The sequence below is a fragment of the Eubalaena glacialis genome, chromosome 11, assembly GCF_028564815.1.
Source record: "Eubalaena glacialis isolate mEubGla1 chromosome 11, mEubGla1.1.hap2.+ XY, whole genome shotgun sequence".
In the NCBI taxonomy this organism is placed as follows: Eukaryota; Metazoa; Chordata; class Mammalia; order Artiodactyla; family Balaenidae; genus Eubalaena; species Eubalaena glacialis.
This window is the reverse complement of record NC_083726.1, coordinates 113,526,804-113,552,714: the sequence shown is the minus strand read 5'-3', so window position 1 is coordinate 113,552,714 and position 25,911 is coordinate 113,526,804. Positions and strand designations below refer to the sequence as shown.

The 25,911-nt window shown below is 52.8% G+C and overlaps 1 protein-coding gene across 1 annotated transcript in view; it reads left to right on the top strand.

Moving 5' to 3' along the window:
- The first annotated feature begins 5,055 nt into the window (after positions 1–5,055).
- The window catches only part of PRMT8 (protein arginine methyltransferase 8), an 85,612-nt gene continuing 64,756 nt past the window's right edge, over positions 5,056–25,911 (top strand). Inside the window, exon 1 of the mRNA XM_061204500.1 lies at positions 5,056–5,130. Within this exon, the coding sequence (XP_061060483.1) occupies positions 5,056–5,130 (75 nt within the window). The remainder of the gene's footprint in view (positions 5,131–25,911) is intronic.

Sequence of the window (25,911 nt, the reverse complement as noted above, 5' to 3'; positions counted from 1 at the left end):
CTCTTCTGCTTTCTCCAGAGAAGTTTGGGTTCCATCGTAGGCCACTGAGAAAATGTCTGGATGTCTTTTGAGTCCTTTTCACCCTGAGAGAAAGACAGGCAAAAATAGTCTAGCTTTTCCGGGGCCTAAAACACCAAGGATTAAGCTCTGAATGCAGAACTACTAAGAAAATGCCTCCCAAATACAGTGAGAATAAATAGTCAAACCAAACAGTATCACATCCAGCACAGAACCACAATGAGTTGATTCAGTCAGACATTATCCGAGCAAGGAAGAAATAACATTCTGGTTTTAATGGCAAGAAAAAAAAAAAAAGGGAAGAAACCCAAATTACTTTGCAGGCGTTGGTGGCACTCTTACAAGTTGTTTTTCGGAACATAGTTTAAGAAATAATTCAGCCTTGGGTTGGGGAGGATTAGGACTGCAGAGGCTGTTGTGCAGGAGAACTTCCCAGGTGTGGGGCTGTCTGGAGGCTCCGCCAGGTAGTCGGCTGCTGCAGCCTTGGCTTGTCTCCCATCTCCCAGAAGACACGAAGCACGCTGCTGGCTTCGCTGCTGGGAGGTGGTGATGGATAACGGCTGTGGCCTGATTCTTGAGGAGCCATGGATTCACTGCAGCGTGTCTCGGCCATATGTGAGCCCTGGCCACGTGTGAGGTTCCCTGAGGAGGAAGAGGGGGAAGACGCACGATGTTTCTTACACAGCCCCTTTTATTGAAGCAACCACACTTGAACAAGCTAGAATCTGGGCTTTCCCAGGCAGTATGGTCTGCAGGTCGGAGAAACGGCATCCTGGCCCCCAGGCACTGGATTTTGGGAGGCAGCAGAGGAACGGTTGGTTGGCTCCTGGAGTAGAGCTACTACACACAGTCTTCTGGAGGCCTGGGAGGAGATGGTTATGGGGTTGCAGCTTGGGGTGGATGGAACTTCAGAGGCCTTGCTCAACCTTCCAGGGTTTGCAGCTCTGCTACAACAGGTACACCAAATCATTAGTCCAACTGAAACCTTCTAGTGACAGGAGACTAAATTTCTCTGCAGCATCTCATACAGCGGGATAACTTGTCCAGTTATAGCCCTCCGCCAAGGTTTCGTAACAACCTCTGCATGCTCAAGCAACCACCGCACAGCTTCATGCTCTCAAGAACCTCCTGTCCTCAAGAACCTCTGTGTTAGGGCTGGATAACGTGGGGGTTGTTATAGTTTTGGGGGGGACTCACCTGTGACTTGGGGATCTTTCTCTGCGGGTCTTTTTATCTCCTCCAAATATCCTTATCCAACTATCCTCAACCATGACTACCCGTTAGCATCATCCAGGGACTTAAAAAAAAATCCAGACGCCTAGCCCTCACTAGATCGTAGTCTCTGGGGGTGGAACCAGAGCACTGGCATTTCTAAAACTCCCCAGATGATTCTCAACAAGGTTGAGAACCACTCCCTTGTTCCTGGAACCTGGATAACCTCTTGAAGATCATGCCGGCATCCTGGATTCGCATGCCGACTCTACCACTGGGGCACTTCTCTGTGTTTTTGTGTCATCTGTTATGATGTGGGTACAGTGACAGCATCTCTCTACCTCAAAGAGTTGTCGAAAGAACTTCATGAGGACACATCTGGGAAAGTCTCCAGCACATAAGGGCTCTATCAAGTTTAACTCAGAGCCTAGCACAGTGCCTAGCAAATGTTAGCACAATGTCCGTGTGGTCTGACCATAAGCCAGGCATTGTTTTAAGCATTTTACATGAACTATTCAATACATTTTGTTGCACTGAAGATCTAGCGTAAGAAAAATGACATAAGCAAAATGTGTCTTCGGGACCTCTTTACCCAGTAGGACCTACTGTCCAGACGACTCATTTAACTCACATCCTGGAGAACTCCCTGCACTCCTTGTCATACGTCCTTTTGCCTCCCAGCAGAGTCCTTTCCAAAGCTCTTCTACAAAAGTTCTCTCTATGTCAAAGCCTCCAGGGTGATTAAATTAAGACCTGTTCAGTGGTCATTCCAGTATCTTTTGTTGCCTATTGCTAAGCCCAGGGCCTATTCATGAGCTAGGTATATAAGTGATGCCCAGTAAGTTCTTCGTGGAATGACTAAATCTTGCAAAAGACTATGTGACATACCTATGCAAAAGAGAAGGAGAAAGACCGAATTCTTGTGAACAGTGGGGATGGTGAGAAAATGCTACCACAAAATGCCCACTATGTGCTAGGCACTTTTTATGCATCATGAATTTTCACAACTCCAGGAGATGGGTATCCAGGTAATCTTTTGCTGTGTAGCAAATTACCCCCAAACTTAGTCTCTTAAAAGTAACAGTTATTTTGCTTGTGAATTTGTAAAGAGGTGGGAGCGTAGAAGGGGCAACTCCTCCCTGCTCCAAGGTGGCTCTGCAGAGGACAGGAGTGTCCCCTTTCAGGACTGCTTAGTCTTGTCCTCCAGCCACCCTGGAGCCACCCTGGTGGCCTAGCCTCCTCAGGCACAGCCCCAGGCTGGTTCGGGGTTGGATGGGTTGGACTACAAAACTCTTTGCTATGAGAATACAGCTCTCCATCTCAGCCTCTCCACTCCCCATTCCAAGGGGAGCCGTGCTTGGGGAGAAGCCAAGCCAAGCAAAAGATTTCAACAGAGGATGGAGGAAACACACCCACTGAGGTTCTCATAGCAACATAATCACGCACAGGCAGCAGCCTATTTCGGTGGGAGCTTGTCTGAGCTTCCCTCCCCGCCCCGGTTAGTCACAGAATGGATGCACTGCACAGGCTGCAGCAGTGTGAGGTGGGGTAGGGTGGGGGGAGAGCGCTGGGCTGGAAGCCAGGGGGCTGGGGAGCTGCTCTGAGATGCTCCGTCAGCTAGCTGATGGATCACAGACACGTGTCCTCTCTCTGATCTCAGGGTCCTTCTCCGTCAAATGAGAGGATAGGACTGAAGAACTGGGAAGACCCTTTCTGGTTTCCGTTGATTGTACAAGTACTGAGCCTCTCTTGGTAGGAGATCAGATGTCTCAAGATCTCTTGTCTCTGAGAAGGATGCTTAGAGAAAACGGGGTTCAAGAGGGTAAAGGTCACTCCTTAGATTCAGCTCATTTGCCCCCCCCCCACCTTCTGCGTGTTGGCAGGATGTGAAAGGGAAGGAGAAGGACCAGGTGTTGCCAGACTCTGCTCGTTCACCCTGAACACGCATCCAGGTTTGTGGTCTGAGAGAGGACAAGGTTAAGGAGGTTAAGGTCATTCTTTCATTTAAATGTACTCCTTCCTCAACACACACACACACACACACACACTCACACACACACTCACATACACACTCACCCATTAACTCAAGCCTCTTGCCCTCTCCATCCCCTCCTCTCCTCTCCCTCCTCCACTTATTGCAATGTATCCTCTCTTTCCCGAGGACCAGGTGATGGAAACGTCTTTAGATCCTGGCCCATTTCGTCAATGGACTCTGGGGTTAGTTGAGGACAATCAGGCTCACACCTCCTGGCTGTCAAAGGTGACGTTAAATAACAAATAGGGCATGCATGCAGGACTGCTCTGCCTAGGTAAGCACAGGGGTGAAGTGAAGAGAGCCAGGATGCCCAAGGAGCCCCTTTTAGGTCCCTGCCCTTGACTTGTGAACTGAAAGCTTGAAAGTGCAGCTGTCTTCGAAGGAGTCAGCCCCAGAGGCCTGTTGTAATGGGGGACACAGAGCGCCCCCCCCGTTTTATTCCCCACCCGCCTGACAGATGGCCAGTAAGACAGAGAAAAAGAAGCTCTCAAAGTGAAGACAGGAATGCATTGTATAAAAATTCACACCCCCTGCTGCCGCCCAAACTCCCTTAAAAAAGGATCAAGAGAATCCTAATGGGTACGTGACATCCTCCTTCTCTCCCATAAAAGGGACTTCAAAATCTGGTGATGCTGGGGGAGGGGTGAGGAGGGAGAAGAGAGATGCGTGGGCAGGGGGCTGCCAGGGAAGACCGGGGCAGGGGGAGTGCGGCGGAAGGCTCACCCATCTGACTTTCTCCCACCCTCTTTCCCAGGCTACCTCTGGCTGAACCTTGGTCCCACCCTCTCGGCCTGGGCGAGGCTTGGAGCCCCAGGCCGTTGGAGAGGGAGAGTGGGAGAAAAAAGGGGTCATGATGCCACACGTAGCCCTAGAGTTGAAGGAGTTGAGGACCCTCCCTCATCCAGCCATCCATCCCTTGGCTCCCCAAACCCCAAACGCGGAGGGAGGATGCAGGAATTGGCAGCGGAGCGGGAGAGTTGGGTGGGGGGGTGGGGGCTGGGATGGGGGCGAGGTGACCGTGGCCCAGCCTTGCCTAGGGCCCGTCCTCGGTGGGAGGACGCACACCGGGTCCGAGGACCTGCCGGAGCCCAGCCCCGGCGCCTGCCCTCTCTGAGCCTCACGCGTGGCCCGGCTGCGTCCGCGCAGCCCTCGCCCCCCCCTCCCCGCCCCCCCCCCCAGCAAGTTGTCCACGGCGCCCGGGAGTGGAGGCGGCCCAGAGACCCCCGGAGCCCGGGCGAGGGGGCGGCCCGGGGCGCGGGGGCCCTCGGTCTGCGCCCAGCAGCAGCCTCCCGCCCGGCCCAACCTCCTCCCCGCCCCCACTCACCGGCTCAGCCCCCGGGAGGGACGCGCAGGAAGCGTGTTGCTTCACCCGCTGATCGGCAGAAGTTGAGAGGAGTTGTCGGCTGCCTCGGCCGGCCGGACTTTGCGAGCAGCCGGCGAGGAGCCGCCGCCGCCGCCGCCGCCTCCGCGGAGCCTTCGGGGCTCCCTCCCTCCTGCCTGGCCCGCAGCGCGGGTGGAGAGAGGCGGGGAGGGGGTCGCGGGCGCGACAGGAACTCGAAACTGTGTGAAGGAATCCGAAGCCGATGAGAAGGGAGGAAAATAAAGTGGAGACTGCAGGAAAGACTCCACCGTGGTTGATGGTACCGGCTGATGCTCCAGCAGAGGGACTGGGTTGGGCTTTTATTTTATTTTATTTTTCCTCCCATTTTCTCTTTCTCTCTCTCTTTTAAAGCTACACCAGCTCTCTCTTTCTGCACTATCTCTGTATCACCAAACCCTTGCTGGCTCTTATGGGCATGAAACACTCCTCCCGCTGCCTGCTCCTAAGGAGGAAAATGGCGGAGAACGCGGCCGAGAACACCGAGGTAAGGAGGCGAGAGGCCGGGCGCGGAGACCCCGCAGCCCGCCGGGACCCCCGCGCCGCGCGCCGCCGCCGCCGCCGCCGCCGCCGCCGCCGCTCCGCACCTGGTGCCAAACTTTCCCAGCTCCATCCCGCTTGCTTCTGCCGGCCGTGTGCGCGTGTGTGCGTGTGTGTGTGTGTGTGCGCGCTGGGTGCGGGAAAGACAGTGCCTGTCTCAGGCCCCCTCCCTCTTGAAAATGCAAAAGAGTCGCTCTCACCCCAGCTCCCTCTCCTGCCCCCCGCTGCTCGCTTTCCACCCCCCACCCCAACCAAGTCCCAAACCCTGGGCGGCCGCGCTCCCCTGCCCTCCCCTCTGGGCTCCGTTAGGGCTCCAGAGTGCCGGTTTCTGCCGGATCGGGATGGGTGATCCGGGGGCCAGGTCTGCTCCCTGCGGCGCCTTGACCGTCTCCGGCCGGCCGCTGCCTCGGCGTTACCCTTCAAGCTCGAGCTCTCGGTCCCCGCAGCACCGCGGAGAGCTCCGGGCCGCGGGGATGGGGGTCGGGGAAGGGGGCCCCGCCGCGCCGCGCCGGGATGGCACTTGGGCACCACCAACAGACCCTCGCGCCCAGATCCGGGCCGGGGAGAGGTCTGCCCTCCAGCACCTACGAGCCGCCTCTGGGACGCTAACCCCGGGGTGGGAGCTCGGGCCGCGGCCACCTTAAGGACCAGGGACAGCGCCCGCGCCTGCCGCAGCCGAGCCCACGCGGGCCGTGGGGCCTGCGCGCCGCGCTGCAGCGGGAAATGGGTCCGCAACCGCTCGTCCCACAGCAGTTCCCAGGAGGTCGCTCTAGCTCCGCAAATTGCGCTCTCGTCCCCCACCTCCGGCAGCCCAGCGGCTGCCCTTTCTGTACTCTGGAGTTGGCTCGGAGCCGCAAAGAGCCCTGCTGGGATTTGCGTCCGGCGACTGGAGGCTGCGTTCCTTGGCCTCGCTCTGACCCTGCTGTCATTACAACTGGGTTAGCCCGTAGGCTCTGGGCACCTGTAGTCACGAAGGGGATCCGCGTGGGCAGCCCCCTTACCTTCGTGGAGGAACGGTGCGCCAAGGGGGGGGGGCGGAGTGGGGTATGTGTGTGAAGATCATCCCTTACTCGGTGGCAGGAAAAAGGCAGAGAGCAAATTCCCGGGCTCTATTAATAGCCGGGTGTCTGGTGGGGCTGCCGTGCACTTCACATATGGTTACCCATATGCAGCGTGGGGCGGGATGGAGGTGTGGCACGGGGATTGTCCCTCTGTCTTGCTGGGTTGCAGAAAGGGGCAGAGACCCTTCCCGATCTTCTTCCCTCGAGTTCTGAACTGCAGCTACCCCCTAACCCCACCGCGTAGGCAGCAAAGCTTTTAAAATCCCCGTTCTCTGAGAAACTAGAAGCAGCATGCATCTGGCAACTGTCCATTTCGAAACAAACACGCTCTGGGGGAGAACAGTGGGATGTTCGGGAGATAATGCTGTCGCCTTGAGTTAGGGCAAAGCATGCGCGCCTGCTGTCCCCTCGCCACTTCCTCTTCCCCCCCCCCCCGCCCCAGGCGAGCAGACACTCAGAATGATGTGTAGTGCAAGGCAGAGAGCTAGCCTTACCAATCCCTTCGCCCTCCTCCCTCCCATCGCCCACCTGCAGAATGGGTTTCTAAAACTAGCCCAGAGTCCAGGCTGCACTTCTGTAATCTGTTGGACCAGCGGGCACGTAGCAGTCCCTGCAGCCGTGTGGCTGGAGCGCTAGAAGCAAGAAACAGCTTCTCTCTGCCCATCCCCCTACCGCTCGGCTTCTTAAAAAAAAAAAAAAAAAAGTTTTCGCAGGTCTCTAGCCCCCCGGTACTCCGGTTGTTGCGCCGGGTCCGGGTGCAGACCCCGGCCGGGTTCCACAGTGTGCACGGGCGATGTGAGCTTCCCCACCTCGGCCCGGGTTCAAGGAGTCCGGAGCAGGCAGAACGACGCGCGCCAGGCTATTTTTACATGCTTCCCCCGCAGCTCCGCGCTCCCCCTTCTCGGCAGTTGCACGTGCCAGCTCTGCTCAAGGCATCAATGAAAACAGCAGTATAGGCGGCCGAGCTCCTGAGAGCAAAAAAAGAAAAAAAGAAAAAACCAAAAAAACCCACGTCGAACGCCTGGCACAAAGGGGGAGGGGCAGATCCAGCTGGGGCTCCGGGAAGGGGCGTGAATCTGGGGTTCAGTTCTTCACAGCTTCCCCTGAGACGGGGAAGAATTCAGACTTGGTCAAACGTGCCCAATGGAGGCATCCAGGCAGCGTGACAATCACTTGGTTTTCTTCCAGGGACTGGCTGTTTTTGGAATGAGCCAGGACTAGAGCAGTACTTCCAAAAGTGAGGTGTTGTGGGTCTGCCTGCATTTATGGTGAGAGAGAGGGAGGCAAGGATGCCTCTGTGGTGTGTGTGTGTGTGTGTGTGTGTGTGTGTGTGTGTTGTGTCTATGGTGGTAGCGCTCCTTGTTTTTAATTCAACACATCTTTATCAAACACTGACTCTGTGCCAGGAATGATTAGGCTCTCGAGATCCAAAGATGAAGACACCAGGCCCCTGCCCTCAAGGGACTCACAGTCTGGTGGACTGTAGTGCCGGATGATCCAGATAGTTCGGTAGCACCTTTTCCTGCCTTTCCTTGGTGTGGTTTACAAGCACTTTATCTCATTTCATCCTCACCATAATCCTGTGAGGTAAGCAAAGATTAGTTTTCATTTCTTAGCCCCATTTTACAGGTGAGGATGCTGAGGCTGAGAGGTCCAGCAAGTTCTGAAAGTTAGCTGGTCAGCTAGGACAGACAGCCTTGGAGCACAGACTGCCTCCACTTCTGATTCGCTGCCCTTTGCCCTACATTGCTACTTCTATTCTTTTATTATTATTATTATTATTTTGGCCGCACTGTGCAGCATGTGGTATCTTAGTTCCCCGACCAGGGATGGAACCCATTCCCCCTGCAGTGGACGCAATGATTCTTACCCACTGGACCGCCAGGGAGGTCCCTACGTGACTTCTAAAAAGATGCCATGTTTGGATGGCAGCAGGAGAGAGGGATAGGGAGAGAGGATGTTTCGGAAGGGAGAGATGCGGTGTTGGGACAGGCAAGGGTGACAGGGAGAAGGTGACCTCTCACAAGGTTTTTAGGGAGAGCTGTTCTAATCCTTAGGCAGGAAGGAGAGAGTGGGGAACAAAACTACCTGCTTGTGAGCAGAGCCTCCCTTGACCAGTGAAGTTTGGAGCTGGGGCGGGGAGCATCCACGGTGCAGGCTGGGTGGGCACGGTGAGTTCCGTTTCTGCTTTTTCTGGCTCTGTCCCTCAGATGCGCTTCTCCTCCTCAGCCGAGGGCATCATCCCCTGCTCCGCATGTGTCATTAGAAACCTTCTACTGTGTGGTCTCCTTCCCAGCCCGCTGTCTGTGCAGAGGCCACCACCCTCACTCTGCCCTCACTAAGGCAACAGCCTCTCTCCTGTTGTCCTCTTCTCTAATCCAGCCCTCGATGGGCTTTCAGAAACACAAATCTGCTCATGATCAGACATTGCTTTCAAAACTTACCATGTCGCCCTGTTGCCTTTAGGACACAGGATAGAGCCCATTTCCTTAGCCCTTCAGTACCTGCCCCATGCAGTTCTCTGCAAACACTGACTTCATGCCTGAATGCCTTTGTGCTTCCTGGTTCCTCTACCTGGGCTACTCTACACCGCCCCCCCCCCACCCCCGCCTCTCTGGAAACAAAAGATCTTCCTCAACCAGCAAGACCCAGTTCAAAGGTCTCTTCCTCTGAGAAGCCTTCCCAGATTGGCCATTTATCCTCCACCCCATGGTGAGTGAGTTTTCCTTCTCCTTCTTCTGTGCTCCTAACACCTGTCTCTCACTTTTCCTATTACAAGATAATTGGCTTTTTTTTTTTTAACATCTTTATTGAAGTGTAATTGCTTTACAGTGGTGTGTTAGTTTCTGCTTGATAACAAAGTGAATCAGCTATACGTATACATATATCCCCATATCCCCTCCCTCTTGCGTCTCCCTCCCACCCTCCCTATCCCACCCCTCTAGGTGGTCACAAAGCACCGAGCTGATCTCCCGTTGGCTTTTTATATGTCTGTTTCTTCAGTTGGATAATGAACTTTTTGGGGGGAGGGTGTCTACCCTGGTCTTAACACTGTGCCTGACACAGAGTAAATGAAAAATGCTAACAAATGTTGACTGATTCATGGGATTATGAACAAGCTCGTGAGCCTTCTGGGTGTTAATCACTCACGGCTTTCTGAAAATTGGGCCTCCCATCTCCCACTCCTGTGCTTAGGTTATTGTGGACCCTGAAAACTCAAAAAATGAGTAGAGTTTCTGGGAATCGAGGAGCTGCAAAGCTGAAAGCATGGGTACACTTTGGTTACCCGTGTACCTGCTTAATTGTCCGTTATTACTGACTCTTCCCGTGGGGTGTTTGTCTGAATAGCAGATAAATGGATTAATCACAATGCCCAGTTATGAACCCCGGGGGATGATGGACCCTTCTGAGCTTCTGCTTGCTTTACTGGTTCTCGGTGAAAGCCTGATGCATTATGTACGGTGCGACTCCCTGATTGGGGTTTTCGCACCTCAAAGGAGAACCCCCAGGGGTGAGAAAACAGTTTTAGCAAAGGAGTCATTTTGGAGACTGGTTTTTGAATGTGCTATTGACTTACTGGCCTGGGGAGAGAGAATAATTATGGGCTGGGAAAATTCCTACAATAGGACAGTGGGGTTAGGGTACCAATGGGTGCTGCCCTGTGAGTTATGGGGAGAGCTGGGCTGAATCCCGACGTGGTGTACGTTGGTGGTTTTGGCTCATGGTTCCCTCTTCTCAGGGTTTTCGGCTCAAGCGTGTGGTCCTATAGCACAAAGGTGAGGGGAGGAGAGGAAAGAGGGCAAGAGGAGGCTGGATCCAGGCCCACTTCTCTGGGGTCTGCATCGTGTCTCTTTCCGACGAGCGTGGGGCTCTGGAGCCAGACTGCCTGGCTTTACACTGAACTCAGTGGACGTGTTGTTATGATGAACAAGTCCCCGAACCCCTCTGGGCCTTGTACGGCTGTTGCGATGATTGAATGAATTAATTCGTGCAAAGGGTTTAGAGCATGGTGAGCTCCCGAGGCCTGCAGGATCGTCAACCTGTCAGGTTTTAGGAGTCGCGCCAGAAAAGTGCCAGCTGGATGAACTCTCCTACTTCCTTATTTCTCCAGCTGAAGTGATCGCCAAACCACAGTCTACATCCCTCAGCAAACACGGATTTCAGCCCTGAGCTGAGCTCAGGAGAATTAAGAAGATGCCCACGTGTCTTTTGCGCCCCCCGCCCCCGAGAGACTTGGCTCTTCAGAGAGCCCTCCGTTGGCTTTTGGCTGTCAAAGAGGGTGAAACCACACTCCCGTCTCTGACTCGGGAGTGGGTTTCATTTCCTCCTCGGCGCAAACTGCGATGTGAAGTGATTATCACATTCCAGCGTGGAACATGCAAAAATCTGTAAAAACAGCATTTACACCTTGGAGTCTACGGTGCCAGCAGGAAAAAATGGGCAATGTGGCGAGATGTGAGCTGCCAAGGTAACTGGAAGTGGGATCGTGTTGTTGTGTGACAGGCAGGCGTGTTGTCCCATTGTGCACCGACTTGGCGAGAGGAGGGGAAGCGCGGGCGGGAAGGGCCCTCCGGAAGGTCACTCTGTCCGCGCTTCCAGCCCTGAGCCCACTTCTTGCACCCACGACGCAGTTGGTCCCTTGGTTGCTTGTTACAAAGCTTCACAGGAGGCAACTTCCCCAAACCCCTTGTGCATCTCAAGAGTCAGGAAGTTAGTTCTTCCTTAGGTCTGAGCTCCATCTCTTCCATTGCAATTGGAGTCACCTTGGTTTATGTTATTCTAAAAGGAGATTAAAAATCGTCTGGCTGCCTTTGCATTTTGGGCTGCAGGAGGGATGTCTCACCCTCTTTACCAGCCTCTGTTCGGAGTGATTCCAACCCCTTCCTCTGAAATTCTGGATTAGCCAGGAGAGGCGTGTTTGAGAAGACATGCCCCTCCGGTGGTCCCCGGCCCGCTGGATATTTCACACATCAAATGGCTTTTCTCCTTCACTTGTTATTAGAAGTCCCCCAGGCATCACGGCTTTCTCCAGATTTGTAATGGGTGACCCATAAGCAAAGATCTCTTTTTAAAGTGTAATTTTATAAGAGCAAACAGCTCGATGTATACATTTTCATAAAGTCATAGAATCTTAGAGTCGGATGGGAACTTCAGATCATTCAAATTAAGAGACGGGAAAACATTCCCAATATCAGAGTGTTTCGGTGTTGGTGTCGGGTCCATGTTTCCTCTTAGGTCAATGCCATTTCTACCTCCTTTAGCACCGGCTTGACTGTTTTTACATTTGGTGCTCATTTTCTGGTATATCCTGATATGTAATATCGAAAACCAGTGTTTCCCTACGTAAGATCTAGGAATTGTGCATAGCAAGATCTCTCTCCTTTTCGTACGACACGTAAAATGCTTCAGCATATATCGTCTTGTTTAATGGGTGCCATCATACATTTCATACATACACACATATGTTACATCCTGTACACCATACATAACATGGCAAGTTACATATTATTGCCATCGTACAGATGAAGAAACCAAAGCACGGAAAGTTAGTGTTGCTTGCCCAAGATCCCACAGCTAGTAAATGATGGAACTCAAAGTCTGGTTTTCTAGCCACTGAGACCTCTGCTTTTCCCAGTCCGCCGGGCTGTGAGGACAGCAGAAGGAACAGAGTAGACACTTAAAATACAAAGAGAAAGAATGGAGAAATTAACAGGAGAGACAAAGAATGGTGGATTGGGAAGAAACCGAGGAAAAGACACCAGCCCTGGCTTTCCTCTCCTGCTTTCAGTTCTCACTGCTATGCCCCGTGGGTGGCGGGGACCCGGTATAACTTGTGGCCAGGACAGTCTTTGTTCCTCCCGGATGTCCCTGGGTCCGGGAGTCCTAGCTGGTGGGCCAGGCAAAACTCTTGACTAACAAAGTATACCTTTTTGGAAGCTGGACCGAGGCCACCATGTTAAACCTGAACTCTCATCCAGCTTCTTGCATGGGATGAAATGAATAGCAGAGACTTCAGGACAGGAACTTGGTTTTTTAAATTTATCTTTGTAGTTTTATTTCATTGTCTAGGGCTCGTGCAACAAAGTACCACAAACTGGGGGCTTAAATAAGTGAAATTTATTCTCTCACAGTTCTGAAGGCCAGATGTCTGAATCCAGGCATCAGCAGGGTGGGCTCCTGCTGGAGGTTCTTAGGGGGAAATCTGTTCCCTGACTCTTTCCCCGCTTCTGGTGCTTGTCAGCTATGCTCTGGCTGGTAGACACAGCACTGCGTCTCTGCCTCCGTCTTCACGTGGCCTTTTCTCCTACATGTGTCTGTACCTCTTCTTCTTCTAAGGACACTAGTCGTATTGAATCAGTGCCCACTCTGTCCAGTATGGCCTCATCTTAATCCGATTACATCAGCGAGGTTCTTGTTTACAAATGAGGTCAAATTCACAGGTAACAGGGGTTAGGGCTTCAATACATCTTTTGGGGGGACTTGATTCAACTCATAACGTCACCCAACATGGTGCCCACACGTAGTAGGTCTGAGTAGAGAGTGGCTGGCAGATGGCAACGAATCTGTAAAGAGGGCTCAGAATAGTTGCAGAGTCAGTGAAGGTTGTCTCTCTCTTTTTTTTTTTTTAATTTTTATTTATTTTTGCTGTGTTGGGTCTTCGTTTCTGTGCGAGGGCTTTCTCTAGTTGCGGCAAGCGGGGGCCACTCTTCATCGCGGTGCGCGGGCTTCTCATTATCGCGGCCTCTCTTGTTGCGGAGCACAGGCTCCAGACGTGCAGGCTCAGTAGTTGTGGCTCACGGGGCCTAGTTGCTCCGCGGCATGTGGGATCTTCCCAGACCAGGGCTCGAACCCGTGTCCCCTGCATTGGCAGGCAGATTCTCAACCACTGCGCCACCAGGGAAGCCCTGTCTCTCTCATTTAAGTCTCTCTCCTGCTGCTCGCCCACTATCCACCTTGCCCACTGTTTCCGCAGAACCTTGGTCAGGCCCCCTTTCCTTGAGCTGCAGCAAAATTATAACAAAAGCTGCCATTTTCACGTCCCTATTTTGTGTTGGGCGCGCTGTTCAGTGCTTCGTATGCATTGCCTTGTTTAATTTACGCAACATTACAAAGCAACTCTTCTTATTCCCATTTTGTAGTTGAAGAAATGGAAACTCACAGTGGTTGGTTGTCTTGACGAAGATTATAGGACCAGTAAGTAGTCCTATACTACAGTCCTGCTGCCGACTGGGGCCTCTTCCTCCTCTTTTATTCACATCCCCAGCGGGAAGCTTGTCCTCACTTTTGCCCACACCAGGCCCCACCCACTGAGAGCCTCTTGGGAGCTGGAAGGAACTGGTAAACGTCCACGTGTGGGAGAGGGTGGAAGCTGGCTGGAGCCTGCCAGCCTGTACCCGGCTCCGTGTGTTCCATCCCCTTGTCCTCCCGGGGGATTTGCTTTCCATCGTTGCCAGAGAATTATTGTAGTGGTAGCATTGTGAGCCCATTCCTAGCTTCTGTGAAGGGCTATTCTGGAGGACGGGAGCGGTAAGGACTTTCTCGGCACCTTCCAAACAGTGAAGCCACGTGGGTCACTGGCTTCTGGGCCTGAGGCAGTTTTGTGCAGAGGTTCGGGGCGCAGGCCCTGGGGCTCATGCCTGGTTGCAGACCTCAGCCGGGCTGGGTCCTGGCGTGCACGCGTTACACCGTCTTCTGTGCCCGGTTTCATCATCTGTGTCGTGGTGGTAGCGCCTTATCCCGCGGAGCTATTATGAGGGTTAAATGAGTGACTTCGTGTGAAGCTCACGTAGGTACACGGCAGATGCTCAAGATGAGCTACGATTTATCATCCGGGCTTAGCCGGTGGTGTCTCAAAGGGGCGGGGGCGCACAGATGAATAAAGGGCCTCCACTGGTGACGTGATGGACTCACTGATCCACACATTCTCAGGAGGGGCAGGGTTTTCCACGCCCCGCGGGCTGGCCTGCCCCACTCCACACGCACACTCAGTGTTGGGCTCCAGGGCTCCGGTGTTCGCAGTGTCCACAGCAGGAAAACAAAACCTCACGGAGCCCCTAGGGATGGAGTGAAGTGGCAGGTGGGCACCCACCGCTTCAGACCTCTTGGCCTTCTCCGGGCGCCCCCAAGCCCTGCTGCTGGGACAAGAGCCACTCCTACTGCTTGATAACTGGATTGATGTTCCCCACGTTCCCACGGCGGGAGCACAAGGCCTGGCGGGAGGGGAGGAGGACAGAGGTGTCGCCCAGGCAGGCGTCGCAAATCAGGTGTTAATTACCGAGTTAAACACTCTGTCCTCTTGGCCATGAATCCAGTAAAGGACATTCACCGGGGATGAGGCCCAACCAGAGGGTGGTACAGCTGAGACCAAACCACTCTAAAGGGAACGGCGATTAGCAAATCCCTCCTTCAGGTCCCCATCTGTAGCTCTATTGTGAAGGATCATCTCTTGTTAGCTGAAGGGAAGGAAAGGGGTGGCCTTTAACAGTTGGGGCTGCCAGAAAATGAGAGGCTGCAATTCCCCCAGACGCATTACATCCAAGGGCTTCATCTCGCCCTGACAGGCAGTTATGACCGCACTTCTCTAAGGAGACGCAATCAGAGAATCCCACAAAAATGATTGCAGCCCATCACGAGGGTAAATGGGATCCTAATTAAGGGATGTTCTCTATTAACGTGCATCAGTGCAATTCTTGCCTTCAGGTACCTAGCAGGGGAGTGATGAATATTTATTGAATGGATAAAGGAAATAAACTTGCACATCACACGTACACCAGCCAACTTCCTTTTGTTACAGAGTCTGTCTACTCCCAGCTCTCCAGAGTGAAAGCCGCGGTTCCCAGTGTACAGTCGGGGAGGGATTTGGAGGCAGACCTGAGTTTGAGTCTCATCCTCATCCCTCGGGATTAACACCCATTTTTATAATCCATGAAGATTAAATACAATCACAGGAGAAGACAGAAAAAAGAAACTCGACACGTTTTCACCTTTTTCCTCCTGTTGTAACTTTGCGTTTATTTGCTTAGCTTTTGTTTTGCTTTTGGGGGAAAATTTGCAGTGCAAAGTGGGAAGAGTCCTTTCGGATTTCAGCGCGGGTGGATGTAGACGACCTCGTGCAGGCTGCGGGGCGGCGGGTGTGTTTATGCGTGGAGGTGTGGACACGCACGTGAGTCTGCGGGGCCGTCACGCAGAAGCACGTGCTCATGCGCTTATGTACTTGTCACGCGTGGTTTGCAGTTCACAGCAGGTAACACACAACGAGGTGTACATGTAACCACTAGCCTGGAGCCCTGGGGTTGACCCAGGCACTGATGACTCAGCGTGGTGGGGTGTGTTGTATGCGGGGCACCTGGGGGCGGGGGGGCGGGGAGTGAGGCCCTGGGTGGGAATCTTGTAGAGCGGATCTGAGGGTCAGGGTCAGGAAGGTTAGCAGCCCTGGCTTTGCAGCTGATGTACGACCTTTGTTACGTAGCTCGGGTGCTGTTTTCCTCAGGTGGGGGCTGGGTGGCCACCCTCTCTGGCGCTACACCCTCTCCCCAGGCCATCTCACGCCTCCTCTCTGATGTGCTGATGATTCCCAGCCGAAGCCCAGACCCGGCCCCGGAGCTTGGACTGTATGTCTGGCTGCCCGCAGGACACCTCCGCTCAGGTGCCACACAGGGACCTCAGACTCCTCAAGGCCCCTCCTGGTGTCACCGCTTCCCACCCCTCTGCCCCCTCCTGCTGGTCCTCATCTGGCTGAGTGTGAAGTTACCCAAGGCACAGGCCCCGGCTCCTCTGCCCCGTCTCCATGGCTATCCTGGTGATTCTGCATCTCATCGGCTTGTCCTTTGCCCTGAGTTTGTCCTCCTCTTTCGGGTCCCACTTTGGCCGTCCTGGTCACGCCCCCCCATCTCTTGCCTGGATCTCTGCATCACCTCCTGGATGCCCCCCACACAGCCGCGCCTGGCTCTGGTCTGTCCTCACAGCAGCACGAACATGCCTTCTGAAGTGGTGACCTGACTGTGCTTCTCCCCTCCTCAGACGCATTCAGTGGCTTTTCCGTTATCATCGGAGAAGGACCCACCTCCTTGCCGTGGCTTAGCTGGCTCTGCAAGCTCATGCCCCTGAATGCTGTTCTCTGAAGTCCTTCCCTTCCGCTCCAGCTACACTCACCTCCTTCCCTCCCCTCATCACCTCCTACTCTTCCTTCAGGTCTCAGCTTAGATGTCACCTCTTCCAGGAAGCCTTCCCTGGCTCCATCCCCTCATCTAAGTCAGGCTTAGCTCTCCCGCCATGTGATCCTACAGTACCTGTGCATCCTCTGTCACGGTGCGCATCGCTTTGTACTCACTGGCTGACTTCCTCGTCTACAAGTCCACCGTAAACTCTGTGAGGGAAGGGGCTCCATCCGTGCTGTTCACCATCGGATCCCAGCACCTAGCACAGCGCCTGGTACCTGTTAGAGGTTAGAAACCTTTTGTTCTACGAGTGATCATTGTGACATATACCTTTCCTGCACTGAAAATGTTCTATGGATGCTGGCGTGTAAATCATTATCTATGGCTCCCTTCCTTCTACGCTGGTTGGGACTGTCAGTCACCCAGCGTCCCCTAAAGAGGAAGTCTCTGAGGTCACAGCCATCATCTGCCAACCCAAAGCAAGGCTGCAGGTAAGCTGCCCCAGACAGATGTTCACCGCTGCGCGACAAGGGCAGGACTGCAGAGAGAATGGTGACACTCAGTGCAAACTGGGTAAGAGGAGATTTTCAGACAAACAAGGGCATACGTTTCGTACCCTCCTGAACAGGCAAGCCTTAAGTCTCAGAAAGGGCGGAAGGGGGCGGTCAGGGCTATGCCTGGGCTGTGGGGGGGAATTCCCTGCACTTCTGCGGTGGGAAGAGGGGGCAGAGAGACCGTGGAGATAGCCCTGCAAAACCTCACTCGAAGCAGGGCAGTCTCGGGGTTTGTATCAGACAATGTATTTTCTTCCCACTAGGCCTGATGCTTCATCATCGGCTGATGTGAGCAGGGGCCATGGTGGGGTGGGGGAGGCAGATATGTCCAGACAAGGGGTCTGAACAGCCCTGAGGCTCTGGCTCCTAGCTGCAGGCTCTCGGGGGCCCCAGGCTCCTGCACCGGGGCCGGCGCTCTGCAGGAGGATGCGCCATCGGGCCCAGCTGCTCCTGAGTGTCCTTTATTCACGGCTGTCTTAGGCCGGCACTGTCATTCACTCTTCTATTTATAAAGTTAAAAATAAGATGCTCCATATTCCAGGAGGGAAAGAAAAGCAAACCAGCGGCTTGGGCTGCCGGTACAGCAGGGCCCTGGGATTCTGTCCACACGGCCAGCTCTGGTGGCTTTTCCTGGAGGCATCACTGAAGCTCAGCCAAGCCTGTGCCCACCTCCCTTTCTTCTTCCAGCTCTGCTTCAGCATCAGAGACCAGAGCTCTCAGCCCCGCCCCCGCCCCTGGAGGGTACTGCACACGCCCTAGTCAAGGCAGCCGGGTTCCATCCTGAGCACCAAGGGGGCTTGGCCTCGGCCTCCCTGGATTATTCACTCTGGTTCCTCGGGCCCTCGGCAGATACCAGGTAGCCTGGGAAGAGCCGAGAAGCTTGAGGCAGAACCCGCGGCCCTGACTCTGTTGCCATCTGCCCTCTGACTCTCAGTCACCCGTGTGAGAAACGCCTGAGTTGGTCCTTGTCTATCCCACCTGATAGGGCGGCCCTGAACTAGATGGAGGCCAGGGCATGAGGACCTTTGGAAAGCGGGGAGGCTTTGTGCAAGTCTTAAGCTTTGCTGTGACTCCCCTGCTGCTGCAGGTGCCTTCCAGGCCAACCTTGTGCCTGTTTCCCCTTATCGAGCTGCCAGCGGGGATGGAGACAGCTATCACCATCCTCCACATGGCTTCCCCTTCCAGACTTGCCCACGTGTGCTAAACTTGTGCTGCTGAGCACGCGAGATGCTTTCCCCTCGAGGTGGCAAATGGTGTAGAAAGCGGAGGTTTGGGGAAAAGCAAAGATGTGCTGTCAGTCTGGGTTTGGCGGGGAGCTGACCTCTTCTAGGGTCCTGACTTGAACAAGGGCGGAAGGGGAGGAGGCTGGCAGGCAGGTGTTTGTCCGGGAGAACGAACCTCCCTCCGGAAACCTCTGCCTGCGCTTCTGCTCTCCACCTGCTGGCTCGGGCTCTCCCTTCCCCAGGCTGGGCCCTCTGCGCTGCTGAGAGCGATGGCTCTTTCCTTTTCAGGCAGGAGAGACGTGCAGGGCTCGCGGTTCAGCTGGCGGGGCAGGCAGCCTCAGCTCCTTGGCCCCGGGCTCTGGGGGCCTGCATCTTGGAGAGGCTCCCGTCTTGGGCGGTGGTTCCTTTAACCCCCGCATGACCAGACACTTGATGTGCCATGGGTCTCGCCTGTTCCGAACGTGTACGGGGTAGAGGGAACGAAAGGGAAGGTTTGAGTTTCAAACCTGTTAGCACCATACTTCCTTGTCTTCCCCAGTGTGCGCTGCTGGACCATTATTTCTAAAGTACTGGGACCTGGCATGTCTCCCAGGATCCAGGCTGAGCCAGGATGTTGTATTGCTTTGGTACCATGGCTGGTGCCAGCAGCCGAGCGCCATGCCAGGGGCCCAGAGGAGGGGTGATGCCACGGCCATCCCTGCAATCACCGTCCTCTGACATCTTCTCGCCCCAGGCCTTGGAGGCCCCCTTGTTACCGACTGCAACGGTCTCTAGTCTCACCTGGTCAATCGACAGCATCAGACGCTGTTTGTGTTGCGTTTTTCCCGATTCCCTCTCCTCTTTGGGGTCCTGCGTCCTCCTTCCTCCCATCTCTCCCGCACCTGTGACTGTTCTCTCTCCAGCCCTCCCGTGGATCCTTCTTCCTTCACCCCCGTAGTGACGCTGACCCCGGCTTCCCGTCCCTGGATGACCTCATCCTCCTGCACGTCTTGCGACGTCCAGACCTGCACTCCTGGCTGGGTTTCTCTTCCTCAGTGTGCGGCAAGCACTTCAAGTCCACCCCGACCCAAACCGAGCTCCCTACCTTTCCTCCGAGCTTGTGCATCTGTTCCTGCCCCGGGTTCCTGCCTCCTTGAAGGGCACTAGTCAGCAGTCATACCAGGGGCCTCCCTACACTCACTTCCCCGCCCCCAACCCCAGAGAATTTGCAAGAGAATCCTGCCAAATCTACCTTCTTCCCATCCTTTACTTGCATCTCCTTCTCCTTATCCCGCTGCCTCCAATCAGACCATCATTATCCTTTGTCTGGATCACTGCAGCCGCTGCCCCGCTTCTGTCCCTGCCCTTGCCAGGTCGTCCTCTTCGTGACAGCGTGATGCCTGCACTCCAGGTGGCCTCAGTGGATGCTGGCTGAGCGAGTGCACGAGTTATGGGTAGAGACGCTTTGCTCAGAGGAGCAAAGGCGGGTGTTTGCTCTGCAGCTGCTGGACGTTGTGAGTTAACATCAGGGTCACCGTTCTCCTTCTCTTCTGGCCCTGGTGGAGATGCTTGGGTATTAAAGAATTTAGGTTTTGAGCTCGTGGGGTTCAGGAGACCTGGGTGATAGTCCAAACTCTGCAGCTTGCTTACTAGGGGACGTGTCTTTTCTGAGCTGTCTTTGACCCTGAGAGCACAGCAAAAAACAAAATCAGGGAGCTTGAGGTTCTCGGCTGCTCTGCGTTTACCAAGGAGCCTTATCCTTTAGGAGGAAGAAGGACAAAGATTATGACAGGGCGTGAACCTGGAGAGGTGGCTGAATCCGTAAGGAGAGGTGCTCTGGTCGTTCCTTATGTGAAACATCGTTCAATCCACCCAGCATCACCCCACCCTCCCAGAAAGTGCTAATGGGAGGCTCCCAGGCTGTCCTTCTTCCCCTTGCCGTCGTGAGAAAATGGGCTGGGTCTTGGGGGTTCCAGAAGCCTCTCTGCAGAGCTCTGATGTACTAACCCAAATAGGGCAAGTGCCGATTGAACAGATAACTCTTATTTAAATTTCCGTATGTTTCGGGGTGAGTGGAGATTTTGTATTCAGGTTGAGGGGCTGGCTGAGTGACCCCCAGGGAGTCCCTTGGACCCTTTGGGCTGGTTGATCGCATCTTACCTGAAGGCAGGGGACAGGACCAGTGAGTCACTGAGATACCCTTCAGGTTTCCAGCGCTAACTCTGCTCTTCCCGTCGCAGTGTTCAGCGCATGAATTGTGCCCGTGACAGGGTGCATACCATCTTGTCTCTCCAAGGTAATCTCCCTGTCACAGTGTCTACACCTCACTGTGCCTGGACCTTTTTGAAAAGCTGGCCACTTGCCTCTTGCACGTCACTTTCCCGTCAGTATCAGGGAAGTGTGTGGTACCCAGCATATGAGTAAAGAGAACACCACAAGTCACCAGTGGGAAATGTTTAATAGCGACGGTTTTAATTCAGTCAGTTGTCTCGGCAGAACCATTCCCTACAGCGTATTATTTTGCAGTACTTTATCCCGTCCAATTTTAGATAATGAATAATCACAGTTATATCTATGACTACGGCTAGATATGGCTCTAGTGATTTCATCCAAGGAGCCTAGTGTGACTTAACACATCTGGGAATCCTTTTCTAGGCCCCAAATCCTGAAGGACAAGGAGGGGCTGGGCAGAGAAACAGGCAGGAGTGATAGTGACTGTCCTTTGGAGAGGGAGGCTCCGAGGAGAGGTCCGCTGTCGAGGTCAGAGAGTTGACTTCAGGGCCAAAGCTGGGCTCTGAGCCCTGACTGTCCCATGTGTCAGGTTGCTGTGTCTATTTCCCAGTCTCGGCTAAATCCATCCTCTCTCCTCTGCTTCCTGCAAGGTGGTCTCTTGTCCCCCACAGAAAGCCAAAGAGCTCAGTTTCCTTCGAGGTAGGTGCCTGGATGGCTCCGTGCCAGAGCCCTGGCCGGGGCTGGAACCAGGACCCTCCCGCTCACCTTGCTGGGAGTGCCAGGGACCAGATCTGTGCTGGGGTACGGCTGGTATTTCTAGCCACAGGATGTGGTCTGGAGAGGAGTTGCTCACCCAGAGCCTTGGAGCCTTTCCGAGCCCCCCAGCTCTTTCACTGGGGATGCCCAACATGGCTGGATTAGGGGGTCACCCTGCCCCAGGGGGAGGGGTATGCACGATACGATGTGCAAGCATGCTGGTGTCTTACATCTGCTCCCCTCATGTGCTCTCCATCCTTCTCCAGCCTGCTCTCTGCCCCAGAAAGCTGAATGGCATGGACTGGATCAACAGGCTCCCGTCCCACTCCAGCTCCCCCAGGCTGCTGGCTGGCAGGGTTCCACGGTGGGCTGCTGTGAGCTGGGGGGTCGCCAACAGGAGCATCCGCAGATCAGAGCAGGGAGGGGCGTGAGCTCAGAACAGCTATTCCTCCAGCTCCTCCACCGTGGGGTCCACCGTCGACTCTTCCCCTGAACCGAGGCTTCCACGTAGACTGTCACGCAGCCCTCACCACCTCTGGGCTCCAGTAACTTCTCTCTTCTTGACCCCTGACACGTAGAGGTCACCGTGGGGTCATCTTACCAGCACCGGGGGCTTCCGCGAAGCTGTTCTTACGAACAGAAATACTTGATGGTTTTCACCCAGCACTTACTCTGCCCCAAGCATCTTCCCAATCTCTTTCCATAAATAATCTAATTTCATTCTTAAATAATCCTGAGAGTAGATGCTAATAATGTCCCTGGCTTGCGAGAGAGGGAACTGCGACTCAGAAAGATGCAGTGAATGTCCCCGAGTCACAGAGCAAGGAAGTGGCGGATGCTGGTTCCAAACACGAGCAGCCACGTCCCAGCACCCAAGCGCCTGCTGGTTACTGGTGGGATCCCTGGACCAGCCACGCCCGCCTCATCTGGGAACTTGGGAGAAATGCAGATTCTCAGCCCCGCCCCAGACTGACCGGCTCCGAGGCTGGGGGGTGGGGCCCGCAGTCCTCTCTCCAGGAGTGGGATGTCCCCCGGGGTTTGAGGACCACGGCTCTCACTGACCCCGGCTACCTCAGCCGCCGTCCCTTTCCCCCAGCCTCGCGTGGCTGGACTGGCGTGGCTGGGTCCTCCTCCGGCCTGCTCTGGGGAACAGGCTCCGTCAGCGCCGGGCACTGCCCTGGGCTCCGGTGGTTTCTGTTTTCTGTGTTTGGTGACTGTGACCAGCCCAGGCTCTCCTCCCAGCTGGCTTCTCAGGGCTGTGCTCCTATTTTTCTGGGCTCATCTTCCACGGATCTTCTCCTTTCTGTGGGCTTCAGTCCCGCAGGTGTGAGCCCAATGCTGAGAAGTAACAGGAGGACATGGGCCAAACCTCCCTGCACAGATGTTTCATTTGGCCTCCTGGTTCCTGCTCCCCACAGGGGTGTCCGCATCCACCCCCTCCCTCCGCTTGCCCACGCGGCCCACGTGGTCTCTGCATACATGCCTGCTTGATCCACAGTCTCGAATCCGGTGCCGCCACTTTCCGTGGATGGGAATCCAAGGCCAGAGAGGGTAAAGGTTGGTCAAGGATGCCCAGCGAGGCAGGGGCAAAGCCGGGGCTGGAGAAAGAGCTCCCAGGTCCCAGCGTGGCCTTCGCTCATCGCGTGGTCCTTGCTCTGGGGCTGAGGGTCGCTGAACCTTCACCGTCTGCCCAGTCAGACACTTGCCTCTTCAAGATCTTTTACGAACCTACATAAAGGCGGGCCCTCGCCAGTTTGTTGGAGATGGGGTCCAGGGAGGGGTGATTCACGAGAGGGACAGATGTTTGTGTTCAATGGGGAAAATGACCAGGTGCTTAAGAGGGTCCAGAACGCTGCACGATGGGACCTAAGTGGGATGACTTTGCCGGGGAAGTGTTTTTATGGGGGCAGGGCTGTCATGACTGGTTTCCTGCCCCTCAGAGTCTCGGCCTCGGAGCAGCACTGCCCCTCCTGAGTCTGACTCCACGTTCCACCAGTTTCTGACTCTATGACCTTGAACCAGTGACTTGTGGTCTCTGAGCCACAGGTATGCCCTGGGAAAATGGCCTCTTGGGCTTGTCTGCATCCTCTTTCCCATCATTATAACAATATACTTTCTTCCTCCTCTCGGGAGTGAAGGGACCTTGTGAGTGAATTTGCACTGAAGTGCTCATTTGACAAGTAAACGTTTAATGTGTTGTATTCACCACCACTCCCAGCCAAGTCTCTTGATTCAGGAATTTTGAAAGGGATAGAAAAGACAAAATGGGAAATGCTGCATCCAGATTTCATAGGCTTTAAATCCAAGGATTGCTTATTTTAATGGTTTTCAAGCCACCAGAATAATCAGGTTTTGTCTATTTTTCCTTCTGCTTCTATCCATTTTTTTCATTGTGGTCAAATACGCATAATATAAAACTTAACTGTCCTAACCATTTTTAAGCGTACAGCTCAATGGTATGAAGTATATTCATATCGTTGTGCAACCATCACCACCATCCATCTCCAGAACTCTTTTCGTCTTGCAAATCTGAACTTCTGTGCCCATTAAACAATAACTCCCGTTCTCCCCTCCACCCTCTGGCCACCACCATTCTACTTGGCTCTATGGATATGACTAATCTAAGTGCCTCATGTAGGGGGAAGCATACAGTATTTGTCTTTTTGTGTCTGGCTCATTTCACTTAGCATAATGTCCTCAAAGTTCATCCATGTTGTAGCATGTGTCAGAATTTCCCTCCTTTTTCAGGCTGAATAATAGTCCATTGTATGTATAGACCACATTTTGCTTGTCCATTCTTCCATTAATAGACACTTGGTTTGCTTCCACATTTTAGCTATTATGAATAATGCTTCTATGAACATGGGTGCACAAATATCTCTTCAAGACCCTGCTTTCACTTACTTCGGGCATATACCAAGAAGTGGAATTACTGGATCATATGGTAATTCTAGTTTTAATTTTTTGAAGAAGTGCCAAACTGTTTTCCATGGTGGCTGCACCATTTTACCTTCTCAGTGCAGAAGGTTTCCAATTTCTCCACATCCTTGCCAACACTTATTTTCCCGTTTTTTTGTTTTCTTTAATTATTAGCCATCCTAATGGGTGTGAGGTGGTGTCTCCTTGTGGTTTCAATTTGCATTTCCCTAATGATTGGTTCTATCCGTTTTTGCTTCATATATTTTGCATCTCTTTTATTAGATGAATAAACATTTAAAATTGCTGTGTCTACTTGATGAAGTGACCACTTTATCATTATGAAGAGATCCTCGTTTTCCTGATATTATTTGCTGTGAAATCTACGTTCTCTGATATTCTTATAGCTACTCCAGCTTTCCTTTTATTCGAGTTAACATGGTATACTGTTTTTCATCCTTTTTTAAAAACTGTTTTTGTGTTAGTAGTAAGTTTCAAACAGGGAGGCATATGGTTGTTTTGAAAATCTAATATGATAACCTCTGTTTTTTAATTGAGGTGTTCAGACCATTTATAGTTAATGTAATTATAAATATTATATTGATCCTGTAGGGTTTAAACCTACCATCTTGCTATTTGTTTCTATATTTCTTATCTGTTCTTTGTTACACTTGTGCTCTTTTTTAAACCTTTTTTGGGGGACGATACTTGAGTATTTCTTAAGATTCCATTTAATCTTCTTTGCTGGCTTATTATGTATAACTTTTTGTGCTTTTATAAAGTGGCTGCCTAGAGTTTGTAGTAAGTATATTGAACTTATCATAGTCTCTCTTCAAGTAATATTACAGCACCTCACATGTACTATAAGAATCATACAACAGTATACTTCCATTCCTTCCCTTCTGGCCTTTGTGCTATTGCTATCATGCATTTTATTCCTACCTATGTTATAAATCCTAGAAGACATTGTTATTATTTTTTAATTTTTTAATAATCATTTAAAGAGATTTAAATAATAAGGAAAAGGTCTTTTATGGTTATCCATAAAAATTACTTTTCCAGAGCACTTCATTCTTGGTGTGGATCCAGATTTCCGTCTGCTGTCATTTTCTTTCTGCCCAAAGGATGCCCTTTAACATTTCTTATAATGTAGACCTGTGGATAATGAAATCTTTCATCTCTGTATGTCTATACAAATCTGTACTTTGCCTTTATTTTTTTATTTATTATTTTTTTAATAGTAATCTTTTATTTATTTATTTATTTATTTAATATTTATTTTTGGCTGTGTTGGGTCTTTGTTTCTGTGCGAGGGCTTCCTCTAGTTGCGGCAAGCGGGGGCCACTCTTCATCGTGGTGCGCGGGCCTCTTCACTATTGCGGCCTCTCTTGTTGCGGAGCACAGGCTCCAGACGCGCAGGCTCAGTAGTTGTGGCTCACGGGCCTAGTTGCTCCGCGGCACATGGGATCTTCCCAGACCAGGGCTCAAACCCGTGTCCCCTGCATTAGCAGGCAGATTCTCAACCACTGCGCCACCAGGGAAGCCCTTTGCCTTTATTTTTGAAAGATATTTTCACTGGGTATAAAATTCCAAGTTGAGAGATTTTTTTTTTTCCTTTCTGTATTTTAAAGGTGGTGCTGTCCTGTCTTCCTGTGTTGTTTCTTATAAGAAGTTGGCTGTCATTCCTAGATTAGTTTCTCTGTATGTAACATATCTTTATCCCCTGCCCCCGGATGCTTTTAAGATTTTCTATTTATCAATGGTTTAAGCAATTTGATTGTGATATAGTTTGGTGTGTTTTTTTCCCTCTAATTTCTTTTCCTCAGGGTTTACTGAGCTTTTTGGATCTA